Source organism: Babylonia areolata, chromosome 18 (genome assembly GCF_041734735.1).
Source record: "Babylonia areolata isolate BAREFJ2019XMU chromosome 18, ASM4173473v1, whole genome shotgun sequence".
Lineage (NCBI taxonomy): Eukaryota > Metazoa > Mollusca > Gastropoda > Neogastropoda > Buccinidae > Babylonia > Babylonia areolata.
The window spans coordinates 19,216,604-19,239,336 of NC_134893.1; the positions used below are offsets into that span (position 1 = coordinate 19,216,604).

Below are 22,733 nucleotides of genomic sequence, written 5' to 3' on the forward strand. Positions count from 1 at the left end.
TTTTTTTTTTTACATACTGTGTTTGATCAAGAAGCATCCTCCAGATGTGTAGAGCAAATTATTGCACAAGCCCATTTTAAATACACATGATAAGAAGTTCATGACAAAAAACATTAAGCAACCTTCCAACTCCGATAAAACAGTGCAATCTCACAGCTTTTATGACGGAAACATGGGTGATTTCAGGGTAAATGAGAGCCAAGAGAGGGAAAACTCTTGAGCAAGAAGAAATTGGAGAGGCATGGAGAAATGGGAAGTGAGCATGGGAATAGAAAGACAGTCAATGGCTTCATAAACCACAAGAGTAAAAGACAGTGATGACAATGACAGAGAAGGCATTTCTAGAAAGAAAAACAATGTGGAAGGTTCAAACACAGACAGACAGGAAGGAGATGGATGGACGAACATTTATGAATCAATAGCATTTTTACCATGTTGAACAATTTGAGTGTGTGTGTGTGTGTGTGTGCGTGTATGTGTGGCATGCAAACTTGTGTCTTGTGGTCTGGAGAAAATTAAGTGGGAAAGCATCAAGAGCAAGTTAAATACTGCAACACAGACCTAAAATTTTCACCTGTTCAGAAAGTTCTGGGTGTGTAAAAAATTGTGAAGCTGTCGTTCAGTTGTAATGTACAAATATTATGTAGTTCTTCTCCATCATGAAAAAAATGATAAACTCACTCGCACTTCCTTAACCCACCACCCCACCCCCTGCCCCCATGCCCTGCCCAAAGTCATATAAAACAAAGCATCACTCATCAAGGTACTCTTTCACTTTACATATTTTGTGTAGCACTCCTTCAATAGCTTGTCAGTCTCATGAAAATAACCCAGGCATCTCCAGAACTCAACAAACCCACCAAATAATACACAATCGCATTTTTTCTCAGACCTGTACAAAAAAAACAACAAATATTGTGGCACACACACACACACACAAAAGAGAGAGAGAGAAAAAAAAAAGGTACCACAACCATGTATTAACAACACAGATGGTCCTTTCCCACTTCCAGTTCCTCGTTCCTTCCTTCGCTAAAATGGCATAGTCAGCTGCTACGTGGAAGATGTGGAAGTGTCTTTGTTAGGGTGGAAAGCTGGACTCTGAGACGTCTTGTCCCCTCCCTCCGCCCTGGCAGTCAGGTTCAAAGGTCGGGGAGTTTCCGTCCTGAAGAGAGAAAGAAAAAGAAAACACTTGTTAATGCTTTTTATATACACATAATTCTCTTTGTTAAGTGAAAATAGATGAAATGCATTTGATGACAAGCTGACATCAATCAAACATCAAAAGTATCATCAGCACTTTCAACTGATCATCAACACTTGATATTTCTTTCTTTGGTTCAGTTAAAACAAAGCCACTAACGATATGAATTTGTTGACAAGTGTCCCTTAACCACCTGAAAAGTCAGGTACTTCAGTTTACTTCAGAGTCATAAAAATGGATTTGAAACATTTGATTTTGCAAATATGTTTCCATTAAAAAAAAAAAAAAAAGCAAAAAAAAAGCAAGTGCTGATGGGTAAAAACCATACTGATCATAACAAATTATTCACAAAAAAAAACAAACAAACACTCATACCCACCTGCACACACTCACTCACACACACAAAGCAGAAAAAATCTCTTAGCAAGTTTTTCAACTTCACAAGTAAACCCAAAGTACCTGCTGTGCTTTTAATCAAATCACACTTTGGAATCCACACTTCCTCAATGCAGCATTCCTTCTTTCACATCAATTTTACAGCACATAAAATACTTTTGTATCTCCAAAAACAGGAATTCATTTGTGGTCCATATTACAGAAAGAGTGTACAAGACGGTGAAAAGACAAAACTGGATGTTCACCACACTGGCTTGTCCTAGTGAAACATCCATAGAGACTGTGCTACCTTCACCTTCTATGTATGAATGCATGTATGAATATGTTTACAAATGTATGTCTGCAATGTGTTTATGTGTGTGTATAGCCTGCTGCTTTTGGTCTGTACATGTAACATAGACGTAATGTGTGGTGTGTAACATTAAGCGTTTTCTAAAGCACCTCTACCAGTTTTCTGGATATAGGACTATATAAATATCCATTATTATTCCTATTATCATCATTAACCCCACCTTTCATTCATGTGAGAAACAGCAGAAGCAGCCACTGCAGAGGGCACAGCAACAGAGGTGGCAGCACCAAGGCCCCCCACAGGCTCCACAGGCGGCACCAGGCCTTTGGATAGAGGGGAGGCAGCCGCGGCAGCCGTGGAGGCCATGGAGGACGCAGCCAGCAGGTGGGCGAATTGCTGCTGAAGGCTGGCCAGGTGCTGTGTGGTCACTACAGGGGGCCGCAGCCCCTGTAGCGCAAAGTGTGAGGCCAGCATGGAATGGTAGACCGCCGGGTGGATGCCCGGTGGGGGCAGAAGAACCCCCGGCGGGGTCAGGGGGTGGTTAGGGGGCGAGGGGCTGGCCATGAGGGAGGGGCTGCCCAAGGACCTTGTGGAAGGGGGTGGGTTGCTGGAGGATGCAGAGGAGGAGGTGGAGGAGGAGGAGACAGCGGTGAGGGGTGCAGCAGGGTCTGAGGATTGTTTGCTGCTGCTGCTCTCCCTTGGTGCTGCTTTGTCCGCGGCTGGTTGTGTAAAGAAAGGAGGACAAAATAAACTAAAAATCATGATAAGAATAACAGGCTGGTGTATACAGGAGAAAATAAACCAGTGAACTGCAATCATTAACAGCAATAACGATAACATCAAAAACTATGTTGATACTGATGATAATAATACAAACTATAACGATAGCAACAATGGTGATAAACTGAAGGGATGTCTTTCATAAATACACTCTTGAACTCATAAACATTATCAATGCATGTTTAATGCATCAAACACAAACACCATTCTGATTTCTACAGAAGTATAAGTATTCTTTCAAAGTATCTCTTACTTGTTAGCACATAATTCAGTTTTCTCTCAATACAGCATATTTGTTTCATATATAATACTCCAAAAAGAAAACAAAATCCAAACTGTTCTCAGCCCTGTCCATTCATCTTTTCCCAGATCTTATTTCCTTGATCTGACTGAAAAAACATTAACCCTTCCTTCCTTAAACAGATAATTTCCTACCAAAACAACACATAACCCAATCAACATTCAACTCAACTTTGTGCAACGTGGTGGGAAAAAAAAAGAGTTACAAACTTACATGGAGAGAGGGCCATGGAAGCACTGCTGGAGGATGCTTTGTGCAGGTTCTCCGTGCTGTCAAACTTGCGCATCAGCTTCTCCTTGAGGTTGAACACAGTCGCTGCATGGAACTGCTCCTTCATGTTTGTTTCTGCTGCTTCACCGTCTGAGGTGTGGAATGCCGAGGAAATGGTCGAGGACATGCGGGAGCCTTCCTTCAGCAAAGCATTGCTAGGTGGGGAGGGATGCCTTGGAAACTGGTTCTGGGAGGCTGACTGGCTGGAGGCGACAGCACCAGACTGCTGAAGGGCAGTCATGCTGTTCACCTGGGTCGGTGAGTTGAGGTAGGCCAGAAGGTTCGGGTGGGCCTCTTTAGCAGAGCGCTTCCCTTTAGAAGACTCCGAACCATCGCTGCTGTTGCCCGAGGTGGGTGAGGCCGCAGGCGAGGTCTTGAAAAATATGTCCTTTTCTTCTTTTATGTCTACGTCAATGTCTTCTTCCTCCTTTTTGATTTTATCCAGCACCATGGGTTCTTCGTGCTCCTGGTCACTGCTCCCTCCTTCCTCTCCACCCGTCACTGATGCAGACTTACGGAACTTGTCAAACTTCTTGTGTCCAAAGGTTTCACTCTGACCGTCAGATTCATGCTGAGGGGAGGATCTGTGAGAGCCGCTCTGAGAACCCGGATCCTGCACCTCTTTGATGGTATCCATGACCACATCTTTGCTGGTGATGGTGGCTGAGGCAGACGAGGGGACGTCTTCTTCCACCTTGGTGAGTGGTGGGAGCATGACATCTGAGCGTGAGGAAACGCAGCTGTCCTCCCCCCCCAGGGGGCTGATGCGGGACAGCAATGGAGACGTGGGGCTGAGGCCCAGAGCCCCCGGGGGCAGGACTCCGCGTCGCTGCAACATGTTGGGGCTAAGGGAGTTGGGGGGCATCAGTGCCATGCCGTACAGTGAGGATTCTGGCATCATGTGCTGGAAACACAGCACAAAGAAGTATTAAACAACAGGGCAAAACATGTCACATCTTTTTTTCTTTTTTTTTTATGCATTCATTGACGGTGATCATGGTGGTGGAAATACATTATCAGTAAGTATTTAAATCTTGTACTTCACAAACAGGTATCAAACTTTTGTACTCCAGCAAAATACACATCATTTAAAAAAAAAAAAATGTATTCATGATTGTTTCTTTTTTTCACTAATTTTAAGAAAAAATATATTCATATGCCATTCCATAATATATCTGCCATAAAATACTCTTAGTTGCACATATTGTATCAAACATTTTGAAATGATATGAGAGAGAGAGAGAGAGAGAGAGAGAGAGAGAGAGAGATTGACATATTATAAAATGACAATGAAAGGTTAAAGTACTCATTCTTGGATCACTGGTTCTGCATGCAACTAGTTAAGCATTTGTTACAACAACAAAAAAAGAAAAGCAGTATAATCAAACCAACCTTTAAGCTTGACGTGAGAAACCGCTTGTCCTGAGAGCTCTGCCTCAAACCATCAGACGACGCCACATACGATGGGTGCCTGTCCACCAAGAGAGAACGCTTTCTCGCATGAAGACCACAGGCGGCACCCACGCTTCCTCGCCTCTGCTCTGCAGGCAGGTAATGCTGAGCCTCCGGTGACAGGTGCTCGCGCTCTGCCATCATCTTCTGATGCACGTGGGAAGCATGTCCCTCGGTGTTCAAATGAAAGCTGTAGCACCGTCGTCGCTGCTGATACTCATCCGTGCCAAAAGAACTGGTCCTTGGACGCGGGGAGGTCGGTGACTGCCCATACACCTGGGCCATGAGAGCTTCTGGGTTGATGGGAGATGTGCGGGTGGTGCCCACTGTTTGTTCAGCACCTGAAATGGGGATGAAGTTACCTAAAGCGCTGTACTCTTCAGGGATAGGGCTGGATGCCGCGCTGGAAGATATCGAAGGTGGAACACTCTCTCCACCACGGATGCCTGTCCTCTTTTCCAGTTTGTCACTCAGCCTGTTGACCATTTTGTTGATGTAGTCTCTGTCCATGGTGTAACGTCGGCGGTTGCCCTCATCAATGGTGTGCAGGCGTGGTCGAGTCAGAGTCTCACGGTCCAGGGTGTTACATCGGCGGCGCGGCTGGCTGGACACCAGACTGTAGAACCCACTCATCTCTTCTCGGTAGAATGTTCCGTATGGTGTTCGCAGAACAACCTGAAAAGAGAAAGCAGCACAGATGTTGTTTTTAACAATACTCCAAAACAAGTGGAATGGTCTTTTTCTTTAAAAAACAACAACAAAAAATACCATGTATTAATGATAAGAATGTATTTTGTCTCTGAGTTAAATCAAGGTAATTCATAAACCTTTCAGAAATACATATAACTTGATGACGAGGATTCCCCCCTCCCAACTAACATTTACTGTTGTTTGTGTTTTTCAAGAGAAAAATTTTGTAATACAAAAAAATGTTTTTGGTGGAAAGGGAAAAAGAAAATGGGAGCACTGAATCCAACACCTGACTGAGCCACAGCACCACACCTACACATACACAAAGATATACACTCATGAAAACTGTTCACGTGTTCACCAACCTGCTGGTGAGCAGCAGCTTCCAGGGGGATTCTCTGTGGCCTGACGGAGAGGCCGCCGCTCTCCAGAGAGCAGGTGTCGCTGAAGGACCCCGATGTGATGGTCATGTTGGACACTTCTGATGATGTGGGTGATGACCGTCCTGACCTGCAAGCAAGCAAGTTCCAGGCTGTCATCTTTCTGTCCACTCACTGCTCAGAATGGGTGTTGAGTGAGGGCAGGAGGGGGATTATATGTGGGTGTGCTTGTGTGTGTGTGTGTGTGTGTGAGTGTGTGTGTGAGTGTGAGAGAGAGAGAGAGAGAGGGTATGTGTGTGTGGGGGTGAGAGTTTGTGGGTAAGGGGTGGGGTTGGGTGCGTGTGGGGAGGTGTGGGGGTGGATACGGGTGCAGAATGGTTGTGTATGGGCATGTGTATGGTTGTATGTGTGTGTGAGAGAGAGAGAGTGCATGTGTGCGTGTGTGTGTTGAGGGTGGTGGTGGTTGCATGTCTGCTTGATATTTTATGAGCCAATCTCCTGTTTTCAGGGTATGCAGCTCCAATAACGAAAAAATAATTCTGCTTACACAGCACTGGCTGAGTCCTGAAAGTCCATCTCTGAATCTTCAGTGCTGTGACGCTCTCTTCTCTCAGACCGGCTGGATGCTTGCCCTGCAAATGGAATTGAGTTGTTTGTGCACTCACATCATGTATGTGTCAGCCTTGCAAGTGAAGCTGGCTCTTGGTACACTTTCTAAGAAGAAAATTATTTCCCTTTGGTGGAACTGGGCAAAAATTACGAATTGTATGTACATGTGATTCAGTTTCATGAATAACCTGCAGCTTACAAAATATTCTTACACCTGAATCATTTTCTATCATTTCTGTTTTCTTGATCAAAGCAGACTGCATGTACAGGTAAATCACAATGCAATCATAACAAACCAGGCAATCCAGGCTTTTTATTTATAAAACAAAGTAATGTTGTTTTGTTGTTGTTTTCCAAGCCACAAATTACTTTCCTTTATGAATTTAACTTTTTAAACTGAGAAGTACTGTTTGTGTGGGGGGTCATTATTGGTCCACATGCATATTTGCATAATCATCACTAATACCGCATCTTTCAAAAAGTCTTAATGACAGGAAATTTTCTTCCTGAAAAAAAAATTACATTTTATATAACACACTTACCGATAGATTTTTCAGAGTGGAGAGTGTTGAGGGTGCGCAGGTCAGTGGTTTTCATGAGAAGCTTGGCAAAGAGCGTGGAGTCCTCTTTGTGGTTCAGGTTGATGATGTTCTGCAGGGAATGTGTCAGCTTGTTCTGGATGCGCTCCACCTGCTCCATGTTCCGGAGGCCTGGCCGGTCTGGTTCACATGCATCAAACTAACCCTTTATCATTCAGCCACTGCTGACTCACACTATCGTTCAGACATGACTCTGTAACACTATCGCTTAGCCACTGCTGAGTCTACACAACTGCCAGGCCTGGTTCACATGCCAAACTAGTCCCTTTCTTATTCAGCCACTGCGGACTCTCACACTATCATTCAGACATGACTATATAACACCACTGTTTAGCCACTGCTGACTCTTACACTACTGCTGGGTCTGGTTCACATGTATCAAACTAGCCCCTTCATAAGTCAGCCACTGTAGACTCTTACACTATCGCCATGCCTAGTTCACATGCATCAACATTACCCTTTATCATCAGCTACTGCTGACTCTTACAGTATCAGCAGGTCTGGTTCACATGCAAATGAAATGAAATGAAATTATGGTGCTTAGAGCCTCGCCGACCACTAAGGCCATCTCAAGGCTATCGCCACGTCAATTACTACTACAAGGCTAAAAAAAACAACCAATTAAAACGAGTCACCACTTCAAACTTTCCACTCCAAAGTTTAAAAAAAAAAAAAAAAAAAAAAAAAAAAAAAAAAACTTCCATAGTTTAAAACCTTCAAATCTGGTTAAAAAGGTTCACTTCTTTTAAGAAGTCCATCAGCGCCCACGGAGGGACATCACGAAACAAAGTCTTCAAAGAAACCGCCGTGTAATGTCTGCGTCTAACGTCATGCAGATCCCAACAGTCAAGGAGCACGTGTTTCACGGTGAGAGGCTCGTCACAGGGAACGCATCGAGGGGCCTCCTCCCCCTTCAACAAGTAAGAATGAGTAAAAAAAGTGTGCCCCGTACGCAGTCTGCACAGCACAGATTCCTCCTTTCTGTTCTTCACCCCCGAAGGGAGGGTCTCCCCCAGGTCCGGACGGATCTGGAAGAGCTTGTTGTCTATCTGGGTGTTCCATTTCTCTTGCCAAAGATCTTTAACGTAAGAATTGACCTTCCGCTTCATGTCTGTATAGGGTACCAAGGATCTGGACAATTCTTTCTTTACAGCGTTCCTGGCCAGCAGGTCCGCCCTTTCGTTACCATGCATCTTGTACAATGTTGCCTAGCAACAACCAACTCAATTCACTTTCCACAAGCTTGCACTTTTGAAAAGGTTTAATAATCAATCTGCTCATTCTCTAAGGATTGAGGAGGAAGGATAAAATCAAACACTGTAATTTGTAGATTCCCTGTTGTTAACAGTGAAACATACTGCTTCTGAAAACTAAAAAATTCATTATCTTAATTCAGCCAAATGAAGGTTGTAACTTTCAGAAGTGAAATGAAGTTAAAATTTTTTAAACAAACAAACCCAACAACAAAAATCAACTGAAAAAATGTAACATAAAACAAAGCACAAACCCAATCAAAACAAATCAAAACAAAAACTGACCTGAAAGATTTGTATTTGTGTGTGTGTGTGTGTGTGTGTGTGTTCTAAACCAAACCAATGAAATGCCAAAACTAAAAAATTATGCGGTGTGTGTGTGTGTGTGTAAAACATATCCTATCCATTCCCTTCTGCCAAACCAACTACCAGCACACTCCAACCCACCAGGTGACAGAAGTACAATGCCAGAAAAGAGAGCCAGCTCCTCATCTCGTAGGCACAGCTTGTTGAAACGTTCCGCAAAGTCGAACATGGAGTCCAAGAGAAACCCCGCTCCAGTGGTCATCTGAAACATCAACAAATATACATGTGAAATTCATGACAGTGGCTTTTTTCCCCTCTCAAAGAGCTTAAAAAAAAAAATCCCACAGCACTTTGTAGTGGCATAGGATACGCTCTACTGTATCATAGACACAAAATACACTGGCACTTTTACACACAAGCACACTCACACGCACACGCATATATGCACAAGTACAGAGAAAACGGGGATATGGAAAGCACTGTATCACGTGTATGGATGAAGGACTCCTGGACAACCAATTAAAGTTTTCATAATGAGATAGAAAGCTAGCCAACATGCTGTAAACCTGTTCTTGTTCACAGTAACTTTGCTTGAAATTTTTATGAAACAATAAATATTTTTCCAGGTTGTAATTCTGAATACTGTCCATAAAAATAGAAAATCCACATTGCCCATAGTCATATGACAGTTACTTTTTTATTAGTTTTATTTTCTCTTTGAAGTGCCATGACAATAGATAGAGTGGTGGCTCAGTGGTAATACATCCGCCAAGGAAGTAAGAGAATCTTGAATACATGGGCTGGAATCCTTCACTCACCAGTATTTTCTCCCCCTCCATTAGACCATGAGTAGTGGTCTGGATGCTAGTCATTCAAATGAGATGATAAATGAAGGTTACATGTTTTGTATGGACTTAGCACATGCTGTATCCACGGCAACAAAGGGTTGTCCCTGGCAAAATTACATAGAAAAATCCACTCTGACAGGAAAACAAATACAGTTTCAGACAGAAAAATAATGAACAAAAGGGTGGTGTGGCACAGCAGTGATATGCTCTCTCTGGGGAAAGCAGCCTGAGTTTCACACAGAGAGAGTAACACAATACCTTACAATACAATAACAAAACAGTACAATACAAGAGAATACAACTCACTGTGGAAGACTGGCGACGGAACAGCTTGCCTCCTGTGAACATCATAGTGTTGGACTCTGGGTCGAACAGACAGGCCAGGCGTACTAACAATACTTCAAAGGTGCCAGCCTGAGAAAAGCAACACAAACAAATAAACATAATCATTTCAGATTCGCAGAGACGTCAACTAATCCAGATATGCTGCAGACATCTGTTTAACTAAACAAAACAAAAATACAACACAAAAACAACATATGCTAAACGCATGATGAATGTGGCATGACTCTACACTGCATGACTTTCAACAGATGCGCTAAGACAGACACAGTATACATTTTGCAATCACACTGCCCAGAACCACATTCAAAAGCTGACTATGCCTATGTTCACTTTATCAGCGGGAAGTCCTGTTTCTGTATAGTTATGCAAAGCATCTATATTGCTATACACATCTGGATTTAACATGTTGAATGGCTTGCATACGCGTGTGGGGTATAACAGGGCAGATTTCAAGACTAGATTTTGCCTAAAAATCTAGATCTTTGGGGAGTAAAAATCAGCCTCTACCTCTTGCTTTGGCTTTCTCCACCAGACTTCTGTCTGCCTCTGCTTCTTCCCTCCCCTCTTCCTGTCTGTCTGACTGTCTGTCTCATCTGTGTCCATGTGACTTGGGGTTTGCTTACCTTTAACAGCGTGACCTGGTCATCTTGGTTGAGCAGTGTGAACCCTGGAATACCCTTTGCGAAGTCGACGACAGATTTTATGGCGGGTGTGAAGCTCTCTGAGAACTCGTCAAGGTCGTTCTTGTTGGCATCCTGTGCCAGATGGTTGTTGAGGGGACAGGCCTGTGACAGAAAGAAGAGAAAAAAAGAGTTTAGCATTTCATTCTCTTTTCAGAAAGTCACTTGGATGTACTAAGAACACACACATGCTTGCAAAAACACCCACATGTGTATATACTCGTGTACACAATTTCTCACTTTCTCTCATCAACTTATCTTTTTCAAAAATTGTATTCATAAAACATACACATTTTATCATTTATCCCTGTGATCCAGAATAGTGCTAGTGTGTGAGTGACTTGTCTCTGTACAAGATTCACTGCAAAATAAATACTTTATCATTATCATCATAATGATTATTACCAATACTATAACTATTTATTAAGAGAGACAAATAAATAATAAATTTCACTCAAACAACAACAAAGAGATAAACAAATAATAAATTTCACTGAAGCAACAACAACAAAACCTCACAGAAATAACACCTTTCAACACAATAATCTAGGGATCCCAGTCCAAGCATACCAGCACTGACCATATTGGCAGGGCAGTTGATGTAGTTGCCCAGCTGCAAAGCCAAACCCCGCATCTGGGAGACGCGAGTGAGGGACAGGTCGCAGGTCATCTGATGGGAAGCGATGACGGAATGCACCACATCCTGCTCGTTCTGCAAAATGTTGGACAGAGCATTGGACTGTGACTGCGAGTTGACCTTCTGCATCTGTTCGATGATGCGTGCCTTTTCCTTCTTTGGGACCCGGCCAAAGCGAACAGCTGAAAACCACATAAGGATTCAAAAACTTCATGAGAGTAGAGAAAAAAACATATGAGGAAGAGATCAGGGAATGCAGTTAGTTAGTTATTCTGGATTCTTAACAAGTTTAGTAAATTTGAGAAATTATTTTGCTTGTCAAGATGGAAAAACAACAACATACATATGGCATGATTGGATTATTCAAACAAATCTACAAATGAACATGTTTTGAAAAGACAACAACAAAAAAAAGCAGGATATGCTAATGTAAGTGATGTATATGTTAATAAGTGTTTTAATTATGAAAACCATATGTCTGTATGCTACTATGCATTAATGTGTGTGTGCATGTGCACCTGTGTGCATCTGTGTGTATATATGTTGATAATGTGCAAGTAGGTGAATGCATATATTTCACTTGCTTTCATTAAAGTGTGTTCACATGTGTTTTGTGTGCAAACCCACAAAAATATTCCCAGTTTCATGGTTCACTTTCAGAATTTCATTTCCATTCAATGTTCACATTCAATGTTCTGTCAAAAACGCTTTTACCATTTTTTTTTTTTTTTTTTTTTTTTTCAGGAACACTTTCACAAGTAAAAACTGACATCTAAACCAAGTGAAAAGCACTGCAATGTGAGCTCACTTACCATCTCTTGACATGCCAACTGAAATACACTTTTTCAACCTGGAACATAAAAGAAAATACTCAGAGTATAAAATAGCTCTGATGAGGATGCACACAGACATAAAGATACAGCCACCCCCTCCCTCTCCATCACACACACACACACACACACACACACACACACACTCCAGACAAAATATCCTGAACACAACCTGTTCCAGTCTCTGAAAATCATGTTAATATCAAAATATGTCAGCTCACAAATCAACTGTCACATTGCTCCAGTACTGATGAATTTCCTCTGGAGTTTTTTCTAAGAAGACTTAACCATCATAACAACAAACAAGGATCTACATCCTCTTTGGGCTGCACACATTCTCTGTCACTCCCTACCTCTCCCTCTAAAACTCTCATAACCTCTCTCTCTATTGGACCATTGAAAAAACAAACACATCCTTATGCACACTCTAAACATGTGCAGTCTATTCACAAATATGACATAACAGCGACAGAGTCTATTCTTCTTAAACTATTTGTCAGATGGATTTCAACAACAGGGAAAAAAAGCCTGACAAGGTTATGATTTAGAAAAGAATAATGTTGGTGCAGAAGCGTGCTCATATGTTTGTGTGTGAATGGAGGAAGAAGCAGGAAGAGTTTTAATGATTACATGTTGTAAAGTGATTTGACTGTTGAGGGAGTTGCTAAAAGCCTTATGTCTCTTCTTTTCATCTTGCTCTTTCTTTAGTAATGCTTATTGTTTTCAGCTTTGAAATAAAAAGTGGAGTGGACTTAGGACAAGTACTGTAAAACTTCCTTGTTACAAATGAAAGCACCAGTTATGTAAGCAATTTAAATAAAATGGCACAGTTAATATGATTATGTAAAAAGCCTGCCTGCACAGATGCACACACACACACACACACACACAGACACACATACACACAAACTTTCCTGGATATCATAGCTCACCTGCAATATTGACAACGGTTGCGGTTCACCCTCATTATATTGCACTGCTGGTTTTTCAGACATGGACGATACTGTATTTTCTGTTGTATGCTGCGGCGAAAAAATCCCTAAGAAAAAACAACAACATTCAAGCAAATATGACAACCATCACAGTCAGTATATCAAATAAGGTAAATTATAAATCAAATGTACATATGAATATTATCAATCATTTTCTCTTCAAACAAAACCACTCCTGTATTCCAGACAAATAAGTTTGCAATGCTTATTATGCTAACAGTTACTCCCCCACCCACCCACCCCAATTTTTTTTTGCTTAGTTTAAAGAATACATTGATGCATCCACACAAACAAGCATACATAAACTTATTCTATTAACAAAGAAACAAACACACACAATCAGATTAACACAACACACACATATGTTTACCAAGACACACATTAAACATATTACCTACACACATACACATGCATGCATACACAGACATGTATGTTGATGCACATGCATGTACTATGCACACACTCAGTTTCAGTAGCTCAAGGCAGCGTCACTGTGTTCAGACAAATCCATATACGCTACACCACATCTGCCAAGTAGATGCCTGACCAGCAGCGTAACCCAACGCGCTTAGTCAGGCCTTGGGGGGGGGGGGGGGGGGGGGGAGTGAATAAATAATAGATAAATACATTAAAAAAAAGAAAGAAATAAAGGTGAATATGCACACACTCCCGCACACACGCAAACACACTCACACACAACACATAAAACACAAGTAAGAAGAAGGGTCTCACTTTGCACCCCTCACAGGCATGTACACCATAGTGGAATCCACTGGCTTTGTCACCACACACTCGACACAAAACTGTATCGCCATCAAACTCTGAAACAGTCAAATATTAAGCATCATATCTGCACACAACTATCAGTTCCATTTTCAAAGCATACAGACTAATTCATGTATGCTACACCACACCTACTTTGAAAAAGACATTAAGAAATAAAAATAAATAAAAAGATGTCTAACATATGCATAAACCCAATGTGCTGGTGAGGGCCTTGACACTGTCAAAACATTTTACAATTCCATAACCCCTAATCTAAGCACAGTGTTTTCTCCATTACTCGTCCTTGTGTTAAAAAAACAATGACCCAGAAGAGTCACGACAAACAAAAATTTAATTTTGCAACAAATGAACCATACTTTAAGAAGACATGGTACAATTTGCTGGTTTAGGTAATTCTTGAAAATGCCTGCATTTTGATCTTCTGTGCTTTTCGTTCCTTTTCTCTACTAACCCAAACAACTCTCTTAGCAACCTCATCATTTCACTGACTGAGCAAGACTGATGGCAGTAAGCCAATCACAAGTGTTGTGATGCCACTGTATACAAACATTGAACTGCAGCAACGTCAAAACATAGCATGCTGATATATATATATATATATATATATATATACATATATATATACACACACATTTATATATAAATATCTGTGTGAGTGCATGTACATGATAAGTGTGAAGTGTGTATGTGCATGTGCATGTATCTGCCCGTGTGTTTGTGCGTGTGCGTGTGTGTGTGTGTGTGTGTGTGTGTGTATGCACTGGAACACAAAATTTGAGCTATTTGAAATTTATTGTCCATTTGTAATGACTATGACAATAAGTTCAAGAAACTGAAGTGGAGTGACCATACTTTTTAGTTAAAAAAAAAAAAGAAAAAGAAGAAGAAAAAAAAAAAGAGTTGAAGTACCCCTTCATAGTAATCATAGTTATCAAAAGGGACTTCTATAAATTAAACGAAATTGTGGGGAAGCTTCTCCCTAAAACATGGTACAAGAGAAACAAAAACAATTCCTCTCTTTGATTACCAAGCATTTAATGTGAAAACAATGTAATCCCATGTTCTGCACTCTCATTGTTTCAATAATTTTTTTTTTTTTTTTTTTTTGTTGTTGTCATATAGACTACTGTTTAGCTATTCTACAAATGACAAAGAAGTTATGAGGCCGAGATGAAATATCTCTTGATCAACGGTTGTATCCGGAAGATTTTGGGAATTTCCTGTTTTCTCATAAACTCACTGAGAAACAATGAGAATTTCTCTACGTGGATCAAAAATAGTGACAGCTAAGTAGGCAAAGCAAGAATGGTGACCTACTTGCAATGCAATAATAAACTGAAATGGGTTATATTCCTCACTATTACTGAAATGCAATGTGATAATTCATTAGTCTTTTAGTTTTACTTCTGGCATACAGTTCTGTGTACAGTGGCTACAATTATGTTTACTCACTTCCAAGAGTGAGCTTTTATATAATAATAATAATCATCATCATCATAGTAATACCAATAATAACATTTACTAAAACAAGCACAGGCCCATATCATAATGATGGGAAAGGATTCATAAGTTGGTTATTATGTTCGGAGTACACACAAACTGACATGTGTTGGTGTATTTATGACTCGTTTGAAACACACACAAGTTAAAAATGTTTGTATCATGATGAAAAAAAAAAGAAAGAAAAAAAACCCTACATCACCAGTACATGATGCTGTGATTTGCATATCTGTATAATAACAAAGAGATGATTTCAGACAAAGAAACTTAGTTTAAACAAAGATTTCCTGTTTTCTCAGCAGTGCATGCAGGCAAATGCTGCACTGTTTGCTTTGCATTGTTCGCAAGCTGAACAACAAAATTGTAACCACAATAAAATTCAGAGTAATGCATTGACTAATATGGGATGATGCAGGAAATATTTCACAGTGAAATGAATAGCAACAAACAAAGGTTAGTGTGATAAGGAGGAAGAGAGAAGGAGAGAGACAGAGACAGGCAGACAGAGAGGAGAGACTGAGTGTGAGAGAAATCTGAGGAGGGGGGAAGGGATCAGAGAGAGAGAGAGAGAGAGAGAGAGAGCACAGACTGAACAGAGAGACAGGTGATATACGTGGTATAAATTGCAGCTTAAAAAAGATTCAACAAAATTCATGAAACTATAATTATAATGTGACCAGTAATCTAAAATGAAGCAACATAAAAGTTTGTGATTCAAGTTTCAAGATTTTATTTCCTTTCTTGTACATCCTAATTTCCTTAACTTAAAAGTGTGGGAATATCAGACAGCAGTGATTTGAAATTCAAGGTGTGTGGGGGTGGGGGTGGGGGTTGGGGGGGAGAAGCAAAAACATGTCAAATTACAATATTTGTCTGTGCATAACTGAATGAAAGTAAATGTTATTTCCATTCTTAGTATCCTAAATGTTGGGACCTGTTTTTAATAATAAAATTCAGCAAGCATACCTTCGCCATTCATAGATCCCATCACCACTATTTCGATCCCTTTACTCAGTCCAGATCGTGCATGAAAAACGCATTTGAAAACGACAAGAAACCTGTCTTCGACTTTAAATCACTCCCAAACTTGGTACTATTTCAACATCTGAAGGTATACACTGAATTCTGTAATGCCTCTGACAAACCCTGCCATTCAACAGTCTACACAACAAGTAGCATCTTCTGATCTTCGTCTGCTGTCCCGGCACTGTCTGATCGTAGAACAGAAAAGATCCAGACATAAAGGGGAAACCTATATTGCGTGACACTGACCCACATTTTTTCAACTCCGCGAAAAGCGCGAGGCCCTGCAAGGGATGTCACCGTGAGACATTTTCCGTCTGCACAAGTTGGAAACACCCCGAGCATTTTCTTTGTTGACGCAAAGCAGTTAGATGTTACAGCTTCCTCGTTGTGTTGTTTGGCGACAGAAACGTTTCCTGGGGTCATCTACGCGTCGTCAAGGTTACCGTGATGGAGATGGAAGGGACGAGGAGGGGTTAGGAATTAGTTTGGAAACGACATGGGTAACGTGACCTTGGAAATTTGCGTAAAAAGATGCCACGCGCGGGTGTGAGCTTCATGGTACTAAGACCGCACGCAAAGCCTTGCGTTACGAGCACAAAACGTTTTAGTTTTAATTCTTTGTTGTGTTTACTAGGCGGCAGTGATTTTCAGACAGCAGTGACATACGATCGTCCGAGAGCATGCATGCGTTGGCTATATATATATATATATATATATATATATATATATATATATATATACAGGTATATATATATACATTTTTTTTTTAACTGAAACCGGCCAGAAAAACATCGATCAAGTATTCTGAATATCTGCCAACGCCACAGTACTTTGCAATGCTATCCTATGAACAATTTCTTTCTCGTCATTTGTGAGTCAAGGAAATTCCCATGCGGTTTTCCGTAAACCACCAGGAAACACACACACACACATACACACACAAGTTTCGTTCTGCACCGCTTTCAACTGATCCACTTACAAGACGGAAAGGTCTCAACTAGGTTTTTACACTTTCAATGCGAAGACTCATGTCAGTGTATCTGCATTCAAAATATGCAATCAGTGTATAAACAATCTTTAAAAAAAATATATATATGGTGGTATAGATGACTTTTTTTGGTTTGGTGGGCGTGCACATGTGTTTGTGTTTGTGTGTGTGTTTGTGCGTGTGTGTGTGTGCGTACGTGTGTGTGTGTGTGTGTGTGTGTGTGTGTGAACTGGCATATAAATTAGTTACCAACTCCTTTCGAGGCCAAAGGATGTTATTATGATGTTATTTTACAGCGTTCTCAAATGCGACACACGCAACAAAAGAAGCGAAGTGATTTTCAAATGAATACACTCTCGTCGATCTTTCAGCTCGCCTCCATGCAATTTATGTCGACAGTAAAACCAATACTGATTTTTGCATTAAAAAATAATAATAAAGTTGTTTTTGTTGTTTTTAAATCAGTATAATAAACTATATATAACATAACAATAGCATAGCATGTATAACTGAAAACCTTTGTAATCATAGCAATCGGAATTCTAGTCCAGGAGCCAAGTACCTTTAAAGAGGCACAGGTCTCTGAGAAAGGGACTAAAAGCGGAGGGTGAGGAAGAGGTGTGATTGGTGACAATCTCAATGGTTGACTAACACAACCAAGAAGCAGCAAAATGACTAGTGATTTCCAAAGCAGCTGACGCAGTGGGAAAAGCAAATATGAAACGACGATGTTAACATAAACAAGAACCCCTCGATCTGCGACCCCCCGCCCCCACCACCCCCGTTCTCTCTCTCTCTCTCTTAGCATGGAAAAAACCCAACTTTTCTACCACGTTTGTCAGTGTGGCAAAAAAACAACAAAAATAAACAAAAAATAATAACAGATTAATATATATATATATATATATATATATATATATATATATATATATATATATAATCACGAAATACTCCTGCTGTATCCAACTAGACAACGGGTCGATTCTGTTTGCAATGGAAGTCTTATATCGAAAACATTTCGACGGTCTCGCGCGCACAAGGCGATTTCGTCACGCACCGGAGGGTGCGACCTTCTTCTTCACCTGACGCGCGCTGTGGACTGACCGGTCGTTGCTCGGGTCAGTCGAGTCACCAGGTTGTGGTCAAGATAAGGTCAGAAGGGCTGCAGGCCACCCGGATAATCATTGGCCGAATGGGGGTCAGCAAACAAAGGTCAGTCATTTCTCAACTCCGAAAAACAATGTCTAACGTCTGGTGCCAACAAACGATCAGACACAATCCCTTTCTTATTTTCCTCTGGTGTTTGTTCCCGATGTATTAAATAATAATTTCAAAAAGCCGTCGGCAGCTGGCAAAAGAAAAAGAAAAAGAAACGCGTGCGTGCGCGCGCACGCGAGAGAGAGAGAGAGGGAGAGAGAGAGAGAGAGAGTCAGTCGTCGCACTTGTGTACTCTTTTTTTTTTCTAGTTGCATTATATATATATATATATATATATATATATATATATATATATATACACATATATATATACAGACATTGATTGCACTTCGAGAAGAAGAACGCCGATATCGAAGTAAATAAAGCAGACAAACAAAACAGTAAAACATGAATGAAACAAACGCACCGGTTCTTTTTAATTCATTCACGATCACACACACACACACACATGCACGCACGCACGCACACACACACACACACACCAGCATGGTACTTATACTTACCTAGACCCTCAAGGCTGGCCTCCTTTCCCATCGTGTTCATACTATTTGCACAACAAGGGCGCAGCTCTGAGGTTTTCCACTTGGGCAAGACCCTTCAAGGCCTCCGTTTTCGGGGGGGCCAGGCTCAGAGCTTCGTATCAGATGTTGCCGACTCTCATGGACAACTTGAAACAAGAGCCACACTGTCGACACGGTGTCTACGGCGGAACTTGAGCACTTGAGCAAGTTACGGGGAACTTTACACCAAGCGACCTGGGATGGACACACACGGACAAAACAGTCATCATCTAACAATAACCTCAATGTTTATGTTGTTTATTGTTTATATCATGGTGAGACGAGAACTATTGTTGCATGTCCAAAGTCAGTCATCGTTGTTTATTGTTCATATCCTGGTGAGACGAGAACTATTGTTGCATGTTCAAAGTCAGTCATCGTTTACCTTCCTCAATGCTTCCATGCATTATATAATTGCTGAATCTTGTGCGACAAACTTTTCTATTTTCAGCGAACCTGGGTTCATTTGTTGTAGGGATTGTTCTTGTGCGTGTAATGTTTGTAGATGAATAATTCGTGATTGTTTTTGTTGTGACTGTTGTTTCGGGCCGTTTTACTTTGTGTCTCTGTCTGTTTCGTCTGGTTGATAATGGATGAGTAAGAGAAGCTAAGGAATAGATCAAGAGGGAAATATCTTTCCAACAAAATGACTCAGTGTCCATACTGCCTCAGTTTGTACCTCAGTAATGACTACTGTAAGGGAACAGCTTTCTCTGTGGATCTCTTCGCCAGACTAAAATAATTGTCCCACCACAGTATACCATAAGTTTTGTAAATTCGCGAGGACGACTTACTTATATCAATGTATACAGATTTACTGAAGCCAGACATGGCCCCTTGATGCCGTGAGTTGTTTCGGGGGCAGAGAAGATAATATCAAAGCTTTTTCCTAAAGGACGATAAAGCCCACAAATTCATAACTAGTTATTCTATGCGAATAAGATCACAATTCCTTGTACTGCATGTGATAGATGTAGGGGAAGCTTTGCTATGTCCTCGACGGGGATTTCAAACCAACAACAAATCGTTTCAAGGCGAATGCACTACAAGCCACAATCAAGCTACCTCCGCCGCAATTGCCCACAGTGCCGTGAAAAACAGGATAGCCTGTTTATTAGTCTTGACCAAGTGCGCAGCCATCTAGTTGATTAAACCGAACTGTTCTATTCCAGTTTTACGAACTGAGCGATTCAGGGATCATTGAAAAAGTGTGGGTTATAAAACTTATATTATTCAAAAAGGGTTGTTTCTGTGTATCTACAAATAGGGGCGGGGGTGGAGGTGTATTTAACACAGACACGGGCACGAGGTTATTCAGTGTTTACGCCTAGATCCGGCTTCTTATTAATTTCTGAAGAAAACATGGACCAACAGTGGTTACAAAGTCCTCGTCAAAAATGTAGGCTTACAAGTTTTCAAAAAACAGCCTTTGTAATGAAACAATCTGTTCTGACAAATAACTGATGTCGACGATGAACTTCCTGCACTGAGATGTCAAAGGACTGAACGTCGCGAAAGGGACTTGACAATCGACTATTCAAACACCGTTTGACTGGTCGCTTTAAAGTAATGGCTCAATGAATTCCAAACTGAAGGAATATATATATATATATATATATATATATATATATATATATCCTTTCAAAGAAAACATTTGATGAAAAGTGTTGATTGTTGATAGCACTGCTTACTATTTCGTTCAGCATCTGAATACCTTCTATAAATATCTACGATATGAAGATACTGCGAAACTTTTTATTTATACTTTTCTTCTTCTTCTTTTTTTTTTTTCAATTCAAAGTATACTGAATTTAGCGAGTGCATGCTTCATCTGTTAATCCACGTGCACAGGAGAAATTTTGAACTGAAATTCCAAGAAGCTTCAGGTGCAATGGGGGCTGGGAGGTGTTAATGTAACGGGTGCGGCGCTATTCCGTGTTAAAGAGAGAGAGAGAGAGAGAGAGATGCGCCTCTCTTTTGCTACCCCAAGAAGTCAATTACCAATGAGAAAGGGGGCACGGGAAAAGCCCTTTTTCCAGACAAATCAGAGTTACGCACCTTCGAGGATTCCCGGGGATATTCCATATATCATGAGTGCATCCTTCGCGGGGGCAAATGGGGGCGCGGGTGGGGGTTGGGGGCGTGCAGTAAACACAATGCAATAAAAGTTTCAAAACAATCAACTCACCGAACCGTTCTCGGAAGAAATATATCCGTCTTCATAACAGAGCACTATCCACTCCAACAAACTAGATCCTGCCGTCTTGCTCTCGCCACGCGAGCGACTGAACACAGAATGACTGAGTGACATACATTTCGGTGCGAAACTATGACCCACTTACGACCTCCACAAAGGCGTGCTCTGATTGGTCGACAGTTCGAAGCGGCTGGCGTTGAGCAGGAGAAACACGCCTGTAAGCCAGTGGTAGGTTTAGCGAAATCGACAGGCAAAATATCAACAACAAAAAATCATCCCGACTGAAAATACTGGTAACTTTGAGGTTTCGAGACATTGTCTGGATATTAACATATTAGTGACGTTTCAATCGAGGTCATGCAATCAGCCAATCGTGAACGCGGTAGCACTTCCCCACTCGGAGATCAGGAATGTGCCGCCTTCGCTTCGCAGACGAAGTAAACAACTAAAAATAGCCGTCCGTGGGAGCCCGTTAGCACAGTGGTATCCTGCGCCGCTTCAGAGCTTCTTGCCATGGTCAATGACAGAGCTGAACTGGGCAGCTCAAGTTGTTTTTGTTGTCTGGCTTTTCTTCTTCTTCTTTTCTTTTTAAGAGCTATGAGAAATTGTTCAGAAAGAAACATAGTGAAGGACAGCAAAGGCGCCAATTTTATGTCTGCCCATTTATTCTCTTCGCTCATGTTTTCTTGTTTGTTTTTGTTTGTTTGTTTTATATTATTTAATGTATCCATGAGAGCGCGCTTGGAACGAAGCAGTGCAACGGGAAAGGACAGCGAGTCTTTTTTTTTTCTCTTTTCTTTGATGCTTTAATTGAGCGTGTGAATATAAACGGGGGAAGGGCTTATAGATTTCTCGCTCCACCCCCACATTTTCTAGCTTGTCTTTTTTGTCGTTGTTGTTGCTGTTGGTGGTGGTTTTTTGTCTGTTCTTATTATACGTCTCGAGTATCTTTTTCCTCATTTGCTTAGAACGCATGGAAGAAAGATTTTTTTTCTCTCTCTCTACACACACACACATATATACATATATATATATATATATATTGTTTTTTTTTATCTCGATCGAAACAGGAACAAACAAAAAAAGAAGCAGAAAGAATATGGAAATGAAAAAGAATAAACCGTACTCTTTTGGGATCAGCTATGCATACATGCGTTCCATGTCATATTAACGTGCAGAATATTTTTACTAGGCAAGGAAATAGCCAAGAGATTCAATTTTCACTGCCCCAAAGAGATTTAAAAAACACATAGATGAATAAACAAAATAATAACAAGAGAGGCAAGGCCTTCAAGACTCACTTGTGATGTGTACTTAATCGAACAAAGGAATTCTGGAAAAAGAGAAGAAAGAAGAAGCAGTCATCCCGTCAAGAAGCCTTGTCAAACGTCACTGATCTCTGACGTAGTCAGTATGACGTGAGTTTTTCCAGGACCTAACTCTAAATTACGTCACATTGTGTACCAGCTGCTATTTCCCGAAAAAATACTACTTCGGCGAATGTATATTGTGAAAGGTCTTCACACTGAGTGCAAAACACTATGAACCGAGTAATAATTTCAAAATGTTCTGCTTTAGATGAGAAAGATCAGTA

At 40.9% G+C, this 22,733-nt stretch overlaps 1 protein-coding gene across 1 annotated transcript; it reads right to left on the bottom strand.

Moving 5' to 3' along the window:
- Positions 1–733: 733 nt before the first annotated feature.
- Positions 734–21,228, bottom strand: LOC143292539 (uncharacterized). The gene is made up of 16 exons (XM_076602922.1): positions 21,131–21,228; positions 18,886–19,137; positions 13,597–13,685; positions 12,805–12,911; positions 11,855–11,892; positions 10,986–11,224; positions 10,349–10,510; positions 9,687–9,794; positions 8,674–8,794; positions 6,917–7,093; positions 6,313–6,397; positions 5,751–5,895; positions 4,636–5,370; positions 3,187–4,147; positions 2,113–2,611; positions 734–1,165 (listed from the first exon to the last, which is right to left on the bottom strand). The coding sequence occupies exons 2-16, from the start codon at positions 18,923–18,925 to the stop codon at positions 1,054–1,056; spliced, it is 3,618 nt and encodes a 1,205-aa protein (XP_076459037.1). The 5' UTR covers positions 18,926–19,137; positions 21,131–21,228; the 3' UTR covers positions 734–1,053.
- Positions 21,229–22,733: the final 1,505 nt, after the last annotated feature.

What these genes read in the sequence shown, in the direction of transcription:
- LOC143292539 (XM_076602922.1), bottom strand. Translation starts at nt 18,925, where the DNA reads ATGAACACGATGGGAAAGGAGGCCAGCCTTGAGGGTCTAG. An exon ending in AGTTGGCATGTCAAGAGATG is followed by an intron (nt 11,225 to 11,854) that starts GTAAGTGAGCTC and finishes TGTGGTTTTCAG; the next exon opens with CTGTTCGCTTTGGCCGGGTC. An exon ending in AAGCTGCTGCTCACCAGCAG is followed by an intron (nt 5,371 to 5,750) that starts GTTGGTGAACAC and finishes TTCTCTTTTCAG; the next exon opens with GTTGTTCTGCGAACACCATA.